This window comes from Adelges cooleyi, unplaced genomic scaffold (genome assembly GCF_023614345.1).
Source record: "Adelges cooleyi isolate 19-005CV unplaced genomic scaffold, UGA_ACOO_1.1 ACOO_flye_CR_arks_rails_tigmint_CR_PRNA_21, whole genome shotgun sequence".
NCBI lineage: Eukaryota > Metazoa > Arthropoda > Insecta > Hemiptera > Adelgidae > Adelges > Adelges cooleyi.
The window spans coordinates 13,954,737-13,971,466 of NW_026095871.1; the positions used below are offsets into that span (position 1 = coordinate 13,954,737).

The following is a 16,730-nucleotide window of genomic DNA, read 5'->3' on the forward strand; positions in this document are numbered from 1 at the left end:
AATTCGTGCTGTATTGCCGAGACTTTGTTTAGTTGTGTTAAGTTTATAAGCTATATAGATTATAGACAATATTTAAATAATGAAATCTATAAACCTTGACAAAACCCTAAGTACTAGTACTGAAGTTATTAAAAAAATATATAATAACGAAGCCAACTCCTCAAAAATTCATTTTGCTTTCATAATACATTATTTTCAATTTTAGAACTTTTTGTAATTGACCCGAGATTAAGCCTTGAGGTGAATGAATAAGTTTAATAATAGGTATAAGTAGCATCATTAAAATTATCCATCTTGATATTTTATCCTAGGATTTATTTTGACATTTTAATTTCAATGATTCGTCATAACATTATTATTTGATGCGTCAGGGGTCAGCACTTGTTTGCGATGGCGTGTGGCGACAGTGGAGAAACCGTAACCAGGTTACCGGTAATATGGTAATTGACTTAAAACTAGTCGGCCGTCGTCGAGCTCGTCATTCCAAAACCGATGTGATTCGTTGAGTAGGAGAATAATTCCTTTTTAATCTTCGTGTTTTAATTTAAACTCTGGTTTTTTATTTTTTTTTATTTTAAAGCTTATCGAGTAGCTTCAAATTAAACAATAGCTGACGAACAAAGTGTAGCGACGGCGGTTTGGAACTAACTCGACAGTACAGGTAAGCAACCATTGATTTTGCCGTACGTATACTCTTGAATATTTCTGACAGCTCACTTGGCGAACAGTTTTAAAATAATTAACGAACTCGGCTTTACATACTTACATTTAATATTGCCTTTTTTGGCCGATTGTCGTCTGCTCATGCCTTTTAGTACTACTAGTTTTAATGTTGTGTGCCTATTCATGACCTTATAAATAGCCAGTACTCATTTCTCTTGCAGATTGTACCCTTAGGGCTCAAAGCAATATTAAATACTGTTATCTGTACATTTTTATGCCGGCGATTTTACCAACAATTTTTTGTAATATTAAATAACGTAATAAAACGATTTATGATATTTGTATTATTATAACATTATTCGACGTCAATCATGATAAAATTTAATTACTCCAGATCTTATTTTTTGCAAGTTTCTAGACTTTTATATTTTATGTTAACCTTTATATAAAATTGTATTTTTGTGATACTATTCTTTTTTTAAACATTTTATTTCGGGATTATAGTACTATAATTTATCAATTGTACAATTACAGTATAATGTAATATAATACTATTAGGGGATTTTTTACTAAATGGTATCAAACATGAATCATTTTTGGCTTGTTATAGTAATTATGAGTGTATACATTTTATAGACATAATAATGGTTATCATATTGCCTATTGGTGACATATTTAATATAATCTTAACAATTTTTACTTTAAGAGATTAAACTGTATTCGAAAGTAAAGTGTGCTTTTGGGCATAAGGTTATGCTATTAACAAATGGAGATGGGTAAAAAGTATAATTTTTTTTATAAAAGCGACAAACTAAAAAATAAACCGATTTCAAAACCAAAACAATTATTGATTTTATGAAAAGTTTTAAAACAATTAAAATCATTAAAGCATTTTGAAAAAAAGAGCGCTCGTTCTAGGTAGGTAGTTAAGAATTTCAAACTGTTTTTGTAAATGATTTAATTACTTCATATGAGTATAGTGAATCGATACAAGTTATAACCATTACTAAGTCTAAAATTACATTAGGTTGGTCAATAATTCAAAATTTTAATAGTTCATTATAAATGTAATTTGATAATATAATAAGATGAATTTTTGTAGTTGCATTATGATTTATAAATGTATCAAGAGTTTTAATTAATACTAATATATATATATATTATTAGTACATAAAAGTAGGTATCTTACAACTAAATTTTATGATTTGTGTTGCTCATGGGGATTAAGTGAATTTTATATTTTTATATAACACGAAGATGTGTAACATGTACTACTGAGTAGTATCATAGTTTAAAACTACTTCTATTTAATTAATGTATCTGTAGGCATGTTTCAACTGTAGACACTCCTTCAATATGATGACGCCCATTATAGGTTTCTTAATTATTAATTGTCATCATTTCATTATTATTTTTTAGTAAAAAGACAATTATTGTATTATACAATATAATCTATTATAAAAAACTACGTAAACACTTAATTTTCTAATATAGTATTTGTCTTATGATGTGAAGTATTTCATAAATTAACTTCAGTTTTTATGATGAGGATAATAATTATACATGTACTTACACCTACACAATAATTAAGTTATTCTGTATAGGAATTTCCTTGCAATAAATCAACTAGTTATTTTCAACCCATAGTTTTTATTAAAAATTAGTCTTGATTGTTATGTGTTGATGTTTTAGAACTGTTATTAGAACATGTAATGGCCATTTATAAATACATGAAATTAAAATAATAAATTATTGGTTCATGATTGTAATTTTTAAACAAATTTTAAGCTACCTTACGAGTATAAACTTAATTCTTAATTTATTAATCGGTGAGTAGTTTGTACGTTTTTTTGGTTGACTATATTATACATTTTTAAATTATAGTTTTAATAATGTTATTTGGTATTACAGAAGGTATACTAAGTTGATTTACTTTTTAAAATAATATGTATCAGTTCATAATAATTTGAAACATTTTCACTATGTTAAAAGTTTTCAGTTTAAACTAGCTTAGTTGTTAAAAACTAAGTCTTATATTTTAAGTGTTGGGTTTCAGAGTAAAAATTCAATATGGCTATTAACGTGTACTCAACCAATGTGACATCTGAAAATTTAAGTCGACATGATATGTTGGCTTGGGTAAATGATACTTTAGCAGCAAGTTTTACCAAAATTGAAGAATTATGCTCAGGCGCTGCTTATTGTCAATTCATGGATATGTTATTTCCTGGTATGTAAAATAATATTTATGTATCACAGTTAACTAACATTTTACATGTATCAAAACTAAATTATTCTATTTATATATTTGTTTTCACTACCAAAGATGTACAGTTGCTGTGCCGTAATCCACAACCTAACCATTAAATTTACCATAAAATGTAATTCGCTTGTTAGGCATTGAATGTGATCAAATTTTGCTTTAGAAAACAACTTTAAAAAGATAAAAATGTAAAAAAGACTTTATTTGTTAAGTTTTTTTATTAATATTTATAAAAACCTTTTAATTTATTTATTACCAAATATACCTAAAGAATTGTAAAGCGTTAATTTGTAAACCGCATAAACAGTTTATACTTTTGGATTATTAAACTTTCTTATTTTTCTCCCTTTTTTGAGAATAAAAATCACATTCAGTGGTGTAGCTATCCCCTGGGAGACAGCTGCGCTTTTATTCTATGATATGTTTAAATTATAACTGTTATGCCAAAAATCACATCTTTTATATAAATACATTATGGTTTGGGATTAGGTATTCCTATAGTTCTTTTGTTAATTTCAGGTAGTGTCCAAATGAAACGTGTCAAGTTTAGAACAAATCTTGAACATGAGTACATACAAAATTTTAAAATACTTCAAGGGGCGTTTAAAAAGATGACAGTTGATAAGGTATGTTAAAGAGTATTTTTGTTGGTATATATCTATATTAATTTTAAAATGTATGGCACACAATAGAATTGTTTAAGGTAATAAAAAATTAAGTATGGGAATTATTATTTAAGATAAACTTCAGTATGAATAATGTGTTATCTATTTCAGTTGAAGGAATTTTGAAATGAATGAAAAAAATTCGCTATTTGTAAAAAAAATAATTTTACTCATTTAAATTTAATTAAAAAAACAATTTGTTGTTTTTATGAAGTTATTTGGTGTTTTTGGTTCAGAAAACGTGCTTACATTTTTGAGGTATTACAGACTTATTTGAATAGGCAAGTACAAAAGTGGTGCTGGAAATTACTTTACAGGTCATTCCTGTTGACCGCCTCATCAAAGGGAGGTTTCAAGACAATTTTGAATTTTTGCAATGGTTCAAAAAATTTTTTGATGCCAATTACGATGGCCGAGATTATGATGGTCTAGAAGCTCGTGGTGGAATTATGATTGGTGCTGGTGTTGCCGATCATGTGTGTGGTTTTCAAGCACCACCTCCATATCGTGTTCCAAATGCTGCACGTGCTTATAAAAGCCCGTCCTATGGACACGGTATTCAATAATGCACAATTTTTACTGATAATTAGTTAGGTGTATTTTGTTAGTCTCTACCTTTTGAGTGTTGTATTTTGTTATGAGACAGATCAGAAAATTTCACATAGCATGCATGTTGATTGTGTATTGTACCGTAGCACTTATTTTTTAAAATAAATTTGATGGTACTTAAGAAAGTAGTTCAGAAATAAACTATGCACTAGTTTATATACTAATAGCCTTTTACAAAACTAAAAATTTAAGGATAGTTAATAATACTGAAACTAAAAGTTACACTAAACTTAAATTTGATGTATAGTTGGTGAAAACGGCTATGAGATATTTTATTATAGTAAATACTTATAATTTTTAGCTCAAGCTTAATAGTTCTGCTAAATCAAATTAAGGAAAGACGTGAAAGGCGTTATGAAGAAAGTATCCATTCCACAAAATGGAGTAATACATGGCTTAATACAAAATGTAATTTTAAAAAATGCAAAAAAACAATTTTGATTGTGGCGTTATTTATCAGTGTTTTAAAAACTAACAGAATCATATGAATTTTAACCTGTTACTAAACGTGCAATTTTTTGTGACACTTGTGTCACCAAAGTGTGACCAGCGTACACTTCTTGCCACAGTATCAGAATTACATTGCGACTAAGTGTGACAGGAGTAAATTCATATCCCATTAGTATTCATAGAGACGGATTGAAAAAAATTGTTATAAAACATGAAATTATTCCCAAACACAGATTTGTGGGATAGTTGCTGCTATCTGTATAATGCAATTCAAGTGGTGTGTTCAATAGTTAATATATATTATAATTTATTGATTGTGAGTATTTGATCTACACTTATAAGTATAATTGTAGTACATTTTTATAGGAGGAGTGGCTGAGTGGGTAAAGCGTCAGTGGGTTTGGCACTCACTGTCGCCAGTTCGACACTCTGTCACAGGCTCTCCGTTTGCCAGGCGAGAAATTGTCTGGTAGAAAGGAGCCGCCATTCTCTTCTTCGGTTAGCCGTCTCAGATGCTAATTCGTCTAGAAACCATCTCATGATGGCAGCATTGGGTCTTCAAAGCTTGTTAAGCTACATGATGACATTTTTATAGTGATTTCCTGCTATAATAGACAATTCAAATTATATTAATTATTACTTGTTCTAATTACTTATGGTTCAGTTTTTATTTTTATGATAGACAAAAAAACTTGTATACCTAGAGGTACAATACATTATGTGAATAAAAGTAATAATGTATTCGGATTTAAAATAACAATATCTAATATAGTCCTGACCAAATGTTTACTTGAATAGCTATATAAAGAATAATTATTTCATACTTTATACATAAATAGTTATTTTTCATACGTCTAATATTAATTAATTTAATACCCTACTGTTTAATTTTTTTTGATAACCTATAAAGTATGTTAAATATTTAATTTATAGATTTATCAACTGTAAAGTAAAAAAATATTAGACAAGTACCATTCATAACTACCCATTTCTACTAGTATTTAAATTACTGATTGTGCTATTGTCATGAAATAAATTGTAAAAAAATTTGGTATTTAGGACATTATTAATTAATTTTTTTAGATTTTGATTTAATATACTTTGTTTTTGTTATTTATTTATTAGTATATAGTTGTTACAGTTTTTAAATTATTTTTTATTTATAATTTTTTTATTTTTTGCAGATAGTACCTATAGATAGGCTGGTCAAGGGACGTTTTCAGGATAATTTCGAGTTTTTACAGTGGTTCAAAAAGTTCTTTGACACCAATTACCAAATGACAGAATATGACCCAGTAGGTGCGCGCAGTGGTGAGGGAATGGGAGCAGCCGGAGCAGCATCCAGAGCAGGCATTGCCAAAAAACCGTCTGCTGCAGTACCGCCTAGAAATGTTCCCAATAATCGTTTATTCCGTCCCGCGAGTAACAGCAATAGTTCGTATATATTAACTCGAAATTATCCTAAATTGGCCTTTTTTTTTGCTTGCTTGTTTTTTATTTATAAAATGTTCTTAAAATATAAGTTATATTATGGTAAATAACTTATTGTTATTTATGTCTTTATAGTGTCTAATCGAGTTCCGGCATCACGGCCGGCTGTTGGAACGGCTCAACGTGACAGAGGTGACCACAAAATGGATGAACTTACTAGACAGGTAAAATAGTATATATTATTTTAAACAAAAAAAATAAATTCTTTAGAACAATTTATTTATTTAAAATAAAATATAAATAGTTGATCCATGATATGTACGTGAATAGTAAATCTATCAAGTCCAGTATGATATTGTATGCTTATTTATAATGTTTATGTCATTTCTAGTCATATAAAAATATATTTAGAGGATTGTATATATATTTTTTTATTTTGTGTTTTTTAACAATAAAATTTTTAATTCATGTAAGAAATTTTTTAATTTAATATTATCATTGATTTTTAAATATTGTGTTATGCATAAAATCAGTAGCCGATCTTGTGAATACCGCCACTTACCTGTTTATTTAAAAATCAATAGAATGACTAATTGATGAAAATCATCATTGACTTAGTATACAAACTCATTTTTGTTTTAGTTTTCAAGTTATTTTTAGTTTAAATTTAACATATTGAAGTTTTAATAATTCTTTAATTTATTACTATAGATGAGTGAATTAAGAGTAACAGTTGAAGGATTGGAGAAAGAACGTGATTTCTACTTTGGAAAACTCCGTGACATTGAAGTAATATGCCAGGAACAAGAAAGTGAACATCCTTTGTTTTCAAAAGTATTGGAAATTCTTTATGCTACTGAGGTAAGCTTATTTGTTTTTATGTTATTAAATTAAACTGTCAGATATTAGAATATAAAAAATAAGAATGCTGTATAGTTAAAACTTATAACAATGCAATTATTTGTTTTAAATAATTACAGGAAGGATTTGCTGCTCCAGAAGAAGTTGATACTAACAATCATGATGATGATGAAGCTTACTAATAGTCTCTTAATTTTTTACTCAATTATGATATATTTTTTTTAAATTGATATTTATTATATTTTACGGAATGCAATATAATAAACTGCTAAAAGCACATGTTCAAATAGAATGTGTATTTTTTTTAATTTTTATTATTATTATTATTATTAAATTTGTATTTAACGTTAATAAGTTTTATATTATTTAGTAATAATATGGCTGTGGCCATAGCATAGCTCAATAAAAGTGATCCATCACTTATTCTAACATAAATAACAAATTAGGGTTTATAAGAAAAACAAACAACTTTTTTGTTTAGAATAACTGTTTTAATTTGTAAGCTTAGCTTAATATAAAGAAATTTGAATTTGCCTGTTAATTAAAATAAAAAAATCTTTTAAAAAAAATTACAATTTTTAATTAAGAGCATCAATATTTTGTTTGATATTATTATAAACAAATTAATTTATAATAAATGAGAAACTTATTTACCATTTTTTTTCTTTTTATTTCCAACAAATAAATATACTATGACTGCAATGATGCCATTTGTGCTTGAAGTTCTTCTATACTTAGATCAGTATCCTTAACTACAGAATCTTCATTAGGAGCAGTATTGTCCCCAGGTGGATACGCTGACTCTAGCCCATCACCTAACGAAAGATATTCTTCATTTTCACTCTTTATACTAATGTTTTTGTTTATTGAATCTGGTCTTGTCTCTTTAGTACATTCTGTTAATGTATTATTTGATTCTAATGGTTCTTCAACAACGGATATACCTAAAACAATAGTAGTACTCACGTTAGTAACTTGATGATTTGTGACAAATTAATCTAAATAAATATTTATATTTTAGTCTTACCCCATTCGTTATCTTCGTGTACTATAGTACTTTCTTGACTGCTTTCGTTAGCTATACTAGTCGGTGGCTCTTTAACTTGGCTCTTAAACTCCTCTTGTCGTTTTATGCAAAAATTATCGTCGCAGCTAGGATTTGGTTTGATCATCATACTCGGAAAAAAGTCTGTCAATGCATTATATCCCAAATACCACGAAACTGTTCCGAAACCTAATAATTTTCTAAAAAAAAAGAAATACTGTTTAATATTGTCTCATAAGTATAGATAAACTAATCAAATTACTTTAAAGCATTTTGAACAAGAAGTCCTGCAATAACACCCATTGTAGTTGGTAAACTTGCAGCACATACGCCATCTCTTTTCAATGTTTTTTCATCTATTTCGGATGCCACAACAAGTGGTGGAGCACACTATTAAAAAATAGATATGATTATTTGAATTAGTTTTAAAAGTTTTTTTAATGATAGAATGCTAAAGAAAATTATCATGTTTTCTAGTATTTATATTATTAAATTAATGACTTACTGCAAAACAAGCTGATTCTCCAGGTACAATATATTGTATATGTCCACAAACTGCATTTTCACTAACACCAGATTCAAACCATTTTAAACTTAATTCATTGCATGCAGTATTTATGGTCATTCGTGCTTCATAATTATCAACACAGCTCAATACAAGATCAACTGGTCCTCCATTAATACCTCCCGACCTAATAGGACGGCACACAAATTAGCATAATTGAAAATAAAGAGGACAAAATGAAGTATACTTCAATGCGTTTAAGAAATCATCAAAATAATTCATTAATGTTATGTTACAGTTATGAGTTTCAATCTTAACATCCGGATTTATACGAGTCAGAGTCATCGAAGCTGCAGTCACTTTACTTAAACCAGCCTGAGATGGCTGGTAGAATAATCGATTCATATTAGCTAACTCGACTTTGTCATAGTCAAACAATATCAACTGGAAAATAAGAACTGATTAAATTATGTTTGTATTGGTTTATTATTTATTAATATATTCATTAAATACCTTTCCGATTCCACAACGAGTCAACATTTCTGCAGTGACACTTCCAACACCACCAACTCCCACTACAACTACGGAGTATTTTCGAATGTCTTCATAATTTTTAACTATGCCCATTCTTTGCAACGCCATAAGTCGACTAAAACATATAAAACACACACACTTTATTTCTCAACAAATGTTCAAAAATTATAAAACTTTCTTATACTAGGTTTAGTCTGATTTTTAAAAAAATACTTTTATCTGTTAAAAGGAAATCTTACCTGTATGGATTGGAGTCCACGACTTCAGCAGACATTTCTCGAATTGTGTGTTCAGTTTCATTATTTGACTGTGAAGTTTCAGTTAATTCGATAAGAGTTTTTTTAAAATTTTCAATGCGCTTCTTGATATTTTCTACGTCTTCAAGAGACATTTTACAAATAAATTATTTAAAAATAAATTTAATTTTCAATAAACTAAAGTGAAAGTCCCACTTCCTGTTTTACATTTACGATGTACGATTTAGAATAGTAGGCAAAGTGCAAACAAAGTTATTATTTTGCAGTTTCTGTCTTCTGATCATCGATGTTCGAAAGTATAACGCGTTACGCGTGTCACATCGGTTATCACAAAATAGTTTGATAAAAAAGTAACGGCCGCGGGACGTCGGCAAGATATGTTATCATATCATAGAATAAATACAGATATGTAAACAATATAACAAGGTGATTTTTATAAATCCACATAATTTCCACAAGATGGAAATCTTGCACTTTGCGGTATAACATAGTATGTGTATATATCCAAGTAAAATAGAATAAATTTAATCTATTCTGCGATAGATATGCTTTGGATTTTAATTTTCATTATTATACTGTTCAGGAAAATTTTCAATTAGGAGAAGTATTATTTTCCATGATGAGACTGTATCCTGATAACACGTCTTGTATACTAACAAACGCCGCTGGTACTACTGGCTGCTGCTATCTAGGCTTTATCGATCATCAAAACCATTCTTTAAGGCATACCGCATAATCCATAATAAAAGTTAAATAGTAATACCAGTACCCACTGTTATGTTCTGACTATTAATTATTATAAGTTAGAATTTATTTTGATTTGACTAATTAATATATTTAAATTATAGAGATTTGTTGATTAATTTGTATTTTTAATTAAAATCTATTAGGCCGTTTGATACTTGGAGAGATAAAAATGGGAAAAACAAAAAGTATGTTTTTATTAATAATTTCGTTGCTAATTGTGTAATTATTAAAGAAATTATGTTGTCATAATCGTTACATTTTGAAATTTTAGAGAAGCATTCTAAAAAAACAAAGAAAGAAAAGTCTCTTGATGGAGGAATCAAGAAATCTAAACAAGTGTTGGCAGACTATGATCCTACTGGTCCAGTTATATTGTCTGGCTCTTTACTGTCTTTTAGGGATCTTAAACCATTACAAATTCCTGAAAAGGATCTTGTTAGTAGCGTTTTATACCCATTATAAATTTTTGTAGTTTATAATATGAATATTGTTTAATTTAGGCAGGAAGATGTCGCTTTGTTGGAGAGTTTGAAAAATTGAATAGAATAGGTGAAGGAACTTATGGTGTTGTGTGTAAGTCCTTTAAATAATTCTATGAAATGGCTTTTAATATAAATTATTAAAATTAATTTATGAAACAAATATAATTTTTATTTATGATTGTGGTTGGTATAATGCTTAAATATTTGCGTAACTTGCACTTTAAACATATAAACACTTAAAATTTATACAATTTTACTTATCAACTAAAAATAAATCAAATCAATTTTAGCTTTGATGCTTAGATGAGAGAGTATTGTTTTTACAAATCAATGTGTTTCTTTAAGCTGTGTAGTTTTCTAAATAGTTAAATAGTTTATTTTTATAAGTTTTCATTGAAAATTGACTATTATTATTGTCTAATAGTGTTTTATTTTTAAGATCGCGCTAAAGACTCAAAGGCTCCGGGTGAAAAAATTGTTGCCTTGAAAAAAGTACGAATGGAAAATGAAAAAGAAGGTTTACCGATGAGTGCACTTCGGGAAATATCATTGTTGTTGAAATGTGATCATGAAAATATTGTCCGTCTGCAAGAAGTTGTGGTTGGTAGAAGTTTAGATAGGTAAATTACATAATATATATAATTTATAATTAAAATGAATACTGTGTTTTTAATTGTATTTAACACAAATTTTACATTTTAAGCCCAGTTCACATGACTTATCTATTCGTCGAGTATTCAGTATTCGTGGATACTTGTCATGTCGTGGTAAAGGTGTAATTGTGAAATTTGGTAATCGGTATTTGTCCTCTTCCCGCGGATTGTACCGACAATCCGCATTGGTTCAAAGGGATGCCAAATATTGTATTCTACACATTTGACGAATATACAAGTCGTGTGAACCCGGTTTTATAATTTTACTATATCGATGGTAATATAGCAAAAGGGTCTATGTGACATGGCATATACTATTGGATGGAGAAATATGTGCTTTATCCAATGCGCATGGCCAATAACAGCTGTGACCATTATTTTACAATTTAAATTTTAAGTTATAGTTAAAATCAACATCTTATATATTTTTTTGCTCAAAAATAGGGTCTAAACAACAATATAAGGATTTATTTGTTTATAATATTTACAATATAAGGTTTTATTCAGGTTATTGTTATTTGATAAAATTACCAAAAAACGTTTTTTAGCCCTCCTGAAAACTACGAAAACATCCCTTTTGCTGAGTAATTATCGATATTATGTATCTTTGAGGAGGAGTGGCCGAGTGGGTAAGGCGGCAGTGTGTTAGCGCTCACTGTCGCCGGTTCGACACTCGGTCACAGGCGCTCCGTTTGCTGGGCGAGCAATCGTCCGGTAAAAAGGAACCGCCATCCCCCTCTCCGGCGACGGATTGACGACCCGTCCCGGAAGCGAATTCGTCAAGAAACCATCTCATGATGGCAGCGTTGGGCCTTCATGGCCCGTTAAGCTACATGATGATGATGTATCTTTATTTCATATCTATTCATTTCTGTTTGAACTTAATTCACAATTTTCTTTAAAATATAATTTTGACACATCTCTTCTATTTGTTATGCCTTTAAAAAACATTTTATTTATTTTATTTCATACATTTGTCAATAATCTGTCCAAAAATTTTCGTATTTTTTATTAACTCAAATATTAAATATTGAATTATTGAATAGGTGTAATATATGATGAACTAGTGCTGTTGTTAGCAGTGTTGTTATTGTCCTTTACTAAAATAGTAAACGTTTTTTGTATATCAAATATGATTCAAAATAACCATAATACAAATTAAAACCATTTATATTTATGTTTGTTTTTAGCATATTTCTTTCAATGGAATATTGTGAACACGATTTATCTAGTTTATTAGACAATATGGCTACTGCATTTACAGAATCACAAGTAAAATGTATAGTCCTGCAGCTGTTGAAAGGATTGAAATATTTACACTCAAATTTTATTATTCATCGGGATCTTAAAGTATCCAATTTGTTGATCACAGACAAAGGATGTGTTAAAATAGGCAAGTATATTTATCAACATATAACAAAATTTGGTTATTTAAATAGTATAAAGGTTTATAATTTTAAAGTAATATTTGGTCTGAAATGAAATAGTTTTAGGATAACTTAACTGTTTAATTAGTGTATCAATATAATATAATTTTCTAATTTTCTAATATATATCATTATCAACAAAAATATAGTTTACTTGTGTGACAGTCTTTCTTTATTCTGTTAGGCGAGAGACAATTGCAACCAAATATCAGATTTATTTATATCAGACTTAATCTCTCGTAATACATAGTATAGTAATTGAATTATATATTATGTAATAGTATTATATGGTATATAATAATATATTGTAACATGTAATGTTTTTCATAATAATTTTTTTACATCTCCATCTCCTTAGTTTTTTTTTTTTTAGTTTGGGGAGTAGATGAGTGATCTGATAAAAGGAAAGCCTCATAACTGTTATATTAGATAAGTGTTTTATTATTTTTCAATAAATTATTTTCTTTACAGCTGACTTTGGATTAGCCAGATTTTTTGGGGTGCCACCAAGAAAAATGACTGCTAAAGTAGTGACACTCTGGTATAGAGCTCCGGAAGTGTTGTTGGGATCTCCAAAGTTGACAACAGCCATTGATATGTGGGCAACTGGGTGTATATTTGCAGAACTTTTACGTAAACATATTTATTATTTATGACATAGTTCTATAATCGTTTGTGTATTTAATATTAATACATTTTGCATATTTTTTAGTCCATAAACCACTATTACCAGGGCGCACTGAGATTCATCAACTAGATTTAATATGTCAACTTCTTGGTACACCAAATGCATCTATATGGCCCGAAATCGATACACTTCCTGCTTTAAAACATTTTACTTTAAGACCTCAACCTTACAACAACATTAGACCAAAGTAATACAATTTTTTTAAAGCACTATACTAAAATTATATAGTTTTTTTAATGTATATGAAGTATGTCACACTATTTTTAAGAAGGTGATACTGTTGTGATCCAAGACAGATGAATCATTAATTTATTTATTTTATTGTTATTCTTTTTTGAAAACATTTTTATTTGTTATTTTACAATCTTATAAAATTACTAAACATTTATCTATTTTAGTATTCTCCAGAGGATTATCAACTTTTAAAACTTTAATGGTAACATATATATGTTCAACTAACTTTTTAAATTAAGAATAATAAGACAAAAATTTTAACTAGTTGATTAACAGTTTTGGATAGTTATTTTAAAAATTAATAAAGTTTAGGGCAGGAGAAAGGGTTAATTGTAGACTTATTTTTATCTGCGGGTGTTACTCAACCGCACTCCACTTTCCGTTCTAAAATTTAAACTTAAAAAGTAATTATTGCTCCAAAACTGATTATTGACCTGTCAAAAAAACGTTCAGCAATTTATTCTACTTTCAAAAGTTGAGTAAATATAGATGTTCCCATTTAAGTTTCAAAAGTTGCTAGCGCTCTGGAAAATACTAAAATTGGTAAATATTTAGTATCTTAAAATATTGTACAGTAAATTATATGTAAATGGTTTCAAAAAGAACAACTTTACAATTTGTATTACTGTCCAAGAAAATTAGTGTCTTACTTTATGTACATTTGTGTAAAGTTATTTTATAGTTGGATAATAACTTTTCCATAATTTCACTGCGTGACATAAGTTCAAACATTTTTTTTTTTTAGGTTTCCGTGGTTGTCAGATGCTGGTATACGCTTATTAAACTTTTTATTTATGTATGAACCAAGCAGGAGAGCTACAGCTGAAGAATGTCTGCAGAGTTCATATTTTGTTGAAGCGCCATTGCGTAATTATATAAAATATTTTAAATATAAATACATATGTGTAAATATTAATAATATTGTTAGAGGTAGTGAATGACCTGCTGAATGTTTTTAATGGTATTTAAAAATTAATACTCAGGTAAAAGTGTAAAACCATACATTTTAAAATTAGAGAAAAACACTGCTGTACACAAGAACTGCGACTGATTTTGCGGGAGGGTCCTGCCATCAACAGAGCTGCCCTAGTTTTAGTTTACTATCAGCCCGTCCATAAACAATGACGAGGAGGGTACTTTTGTGATTTTGGGAATCCCCATAAAATCAGTTACCGTTCTTGAGTACAGCACCGCTTATCTGTACATTTTAAAACCAATGGTAGTAAAACTAAGTTATTTAGGACAGAAAGTACAAATTTCAAATAACGTAAACAAAGTGTAATGTATTAACACATAAATAATTTATGTTTTTATGGCATTTTTAATAATAATTTTTATCTTTTATAAACAACAAATTGATAAAATGAAAATAAATGTAACATGTTATTAATTTTCAGCTTGCGATCCAAAATTAATGCCTACATTTCCTCAACATCGTAATTTAAAATTAAAAAAACCGACAAATCAACCAAAAGTTTGCCAGACTATACCACCAATTGTACCATCACTTTCAGATTTATTAAGGTAAAAGTAGTAGTATTCAAATTGCAAGATATATTGTAACAGTATCAAAGCTATATTATTAAAAATATAAATATATTTTTTTTTGTTTTAGTTGGAAATGAGAGGAAACTAAAAAAAAAGAAGATAACATTAAAAAAAATTCAATATACACTAGTGTTAAGCAAGCAACATATTTTTACTTTAATATCGATTAAATACTTAAGCCTAATGCTTTTTATAATAACACAAATATAACAAAATTTTACAAATATTCTCTATCTTCAATTTTTTTATGAGCAAATCGCCTTTTCCATTTTTTTGGTGGCACCCAGCGATGTTTGGTAGTGTAAGTAATTTTCATCAGTTCTTGTTGGACAAGGGCGTCATTTGGCTTACTGAATACTTCATGCACAAATTCTTTGTTTTGTACTCGCAGCACGGAGTTGTCCTGTACTTTGTTGACAGGTAAGGGTCGGCTATATTCATAAGGAAACAATTGTTCTGGATGGTAACATACTATAGTTGAGGCATCATCGGTGACGACGATGGCAAAATCGTTTTTCGATCGAGCAGGAATGTTGATGCTAGATGTTAGTTTACGAAACAATCGTAATCCATTAATCATGTTGGACTATTTAATTAAAGAGCACAATATTCACAAATCGTAAATTTAAGTCATAAAATATATTATAATAATATTTAAAACATTCGAGTCTGTTATCAATTTTTTAGTAGAATGAAAAGAAAAAAACATAACCTTGTTGTATTATTATTGAAAAAATAACCTATAAAAAATTAATTGACAATTTTTAAAATAATTCGAATACTTTGGATTTTGCTAACCATTTCTGCTATTAAAACTCGATAGGAAATATTATGAACTTATGTTCAATGTTCGACAAAAAAATGCTATTTATTTTAGTTTCATACGTCAAATACTATTATAGCTAAGCCGCTAAAAAAAACACAATATCGATTTTTGGGGCGCATCTGGAAATCGACCGGTTTTTTTCTTTCCATGGATACCGCTCCAAACCCCCACTACCATAACGGTTGACGAACCCACTCAATGTATTGTTTTTGTTTTTACCGTTCGTGTTTTCCTTTCTCGATGATAATAAGTATATTTAAAATATTTTCTTCCGACTGTTAATTGTGCGTTCGAGTTTTCTAAATTTCAAGTTTCCGTTTTTGTTTAACAAGTTTCCGGTGAAACCCGTACGTTGACCAATCATGCAGAGAAGTGGTAAGTACCTGTACACCGGCCATTTCTTAATATTATTGCTGACATTAGGTACACTCAACACTGTTTGGGACGCAAACTACATAATAAAACTGTAGACTGATGACATCGCATATTGCATACTACATTTTATTACTCGATTAAAATAGTTTTTTTTTTTTTTATTGATTTGCATGTTTTCTAATAGTTTTTATTCGTTTTATACTTTATTAATTTTGTGTGTTTTGTTTTTGTTCATGTTGTGGTAATGCCTGTTGTGCACTGTGTTCTGAAAATTTTGCGGGAATTTATTCACAGCTGTAAGTACCATACATTTTTGTAATCTATGTATTTATCATTTTGAACGTTGATCTATTATTATTGTTATTGGACTTGAAAATTACGTTAGTTTTTGACATTATTAAGAATTTTTCTAGCTTCGAAATTTTATTATACTATACATTTCAAAATTTAATGAGATTTATAAAAGT

General features: G+C 28.5%; 3 protein-coding genes across 4 annotated transcripts; 2 read left to right on the plus strand and 1 right to left on the minus strand.

Moving 5' to 3' along the window:
* Window positions 1-457: 457 nt before the first annotated feature.
* On the plus strand, window positions 458-7,234 carry LOC126834265 (microtubule-associated protein RP/EB family member 1). Of its 2 annotated transcripts, none has more exons than XM_050566063.1 (7): window positions 458-661; window positions 2,720-2,893; window positions 3,446-3,552; window positions 3,909-4,146; window positions 6,217-6,305; window positions 6,793-6,942; window positions 7,062-7,234. In XM_050566063.1, the coding sequence occupies exons 2-7, from the start codon at window positions 2,734-2,736 to the stop codon at window positions 7,122-7,124; spliced, it is 807 nt and encodes a 268-aa protein (XP_050422020.1). In that variant the 5' UTR covers window positions 458-661; window positions 2,720-2,733; the 3' UTR covers window positions 7,125-7,234. The 2 variants fall into 2 exon arrangements, with proteins under 2 accessions (XP_050422020.1, XP_050422018.1); XM_050566061.1 differs by lacking the exon at window positions 3,909-4,146 and adding an exon at window positions 5,835-6,084 and having other exon boundaries at window positions 465-661.
* LOC126834263 (ubiquitin-like modifier-activating enzyme 5) lies at window positions 4,941-9,599 on the minus strand. Its single transcript, XM_050566059.1, has 8 exons — window positions 9,266-9,599; window positions 9,006-9,141; window positions 8,740-8,936; window positions 8,493-8,679; window positions 8,250-8,377; window positions 7,970-8,187; window positions 7,597-7,886; window positions 4,941-5,255 (listed from the first exon to the last, which is right to left on the minus strand). The coding sequence occupies exons 1-7, from the start codon at window positions 9,415-9,417 to the stop codon at window positions 7,633-7,635; spliced, it is 1,272 nt and encodes a 423-aa protein (XP_050422016.1). The 5' UTR covers window positions 9,418-9,599; the 3' UTR covers window positions 4,941-5,255; window positions 7,597-7,632.
* A 411-nt stretch (window positions 9,600-10,010) lies between these two features.
* On the plus strand, window positions 10,011-15,288 carry LOC126834264 (cyclin-dependent kinase 10). Its single transcript, XM_050566060.1, has 10 exons — window positions 10,011-10,215; window positions 10,302-10,465; window positions 10,531-10,603; window positions 10,952-11,132; window positions 12,356-12,558; window positions 13,064-13,225; window positions 13,305-13,467; window positions 14,260-14,381; window positions 14,912-15,038; window positions 15,130-15,288. The coding sequence occupies exons 1-10, from the start codon at window positions 10,200-10,202 to the stop codon at window positions 15,137-15,139; spliced, it is 1,221 nt and encodes a 406-aa protein (XP_050422017.1). The 5' UTR covers window positions 10,011-10,199; the 3' UTR covers window positions 15,140-15,288.
* The last annotated feature ends 1,442 nt before the right edge of the window (window positions 15,289-16,730 follow it).

What these genes read in the sequence shown, in the direction of transcription:
- LOC126834265 (XM_050566061.1), top strand. Translation starts at nt 2,734, where the DNA reads ATGGCTATTAACGTGTACTCAACCAATGTGACATCTGAAAATTTAAGT. An exon ending in CATGGATATGTTATTTCCTG is followed by an intron (nt 2,894 to 3,445) that starts GTATGTAAAATA and finishes TGTTAATTTCAG; the next exon opens with GTAGTGTCCAAATGAAACGT. An exon ending in AAATTCTTTATGCTACTGAG is followed by an intron (nt 6,943 to 7,061) that starts GTAAGCTTATTT and finishes AAATAATTACAG; the next exon opens with GAAGGATTTGCTGCTCCAGA.
- LOC126834263 (XM_050566059.1), bottom strand. Translation starts at nt 9,417, where the DNA reads ATGTCTCTTGAAGACGTAGAAAATATCAAGAAGCGCATTGAAAATTTT. An exon ending in GTGGACTCCAATCCATACAG is followed by an intron (nt 9,142 to 9,265) that starts GTAAGATTTCCT and finishes TATATGTTTTAG; the next exon opens with TCGACTTATGGCGTTGCAAA. An exon ending in ACACGAAGATAACGAATGGG is followed by an intron (nt 7,887 to 7,969) that starts GTAAGACTAAAA and finishes CTATTGTTTTAG; the next exon opens with GTATATCCGTTGTTGAAGAA.
- LOC126834264 (XM_050566060.1), top strand. An exon ending in AAATTCCTGAAAAGGATCTT is followed by an intron (nt 10,466 to 10,530) that starts GTTAGTAGCGTT and finishes TGTTTAATTTAG; the next exon opens with GCAGGAAGATGTCGCTTTGT. An exon ending in GTTGGTAGAAGTTTAGATAG is followed by an intron (nt 11,133 to 12,355) that starts GTAAATTACATA and finishes GTTTGTTTTTAG; the next exon opens with CATATTTCTTTCAATGGAAT.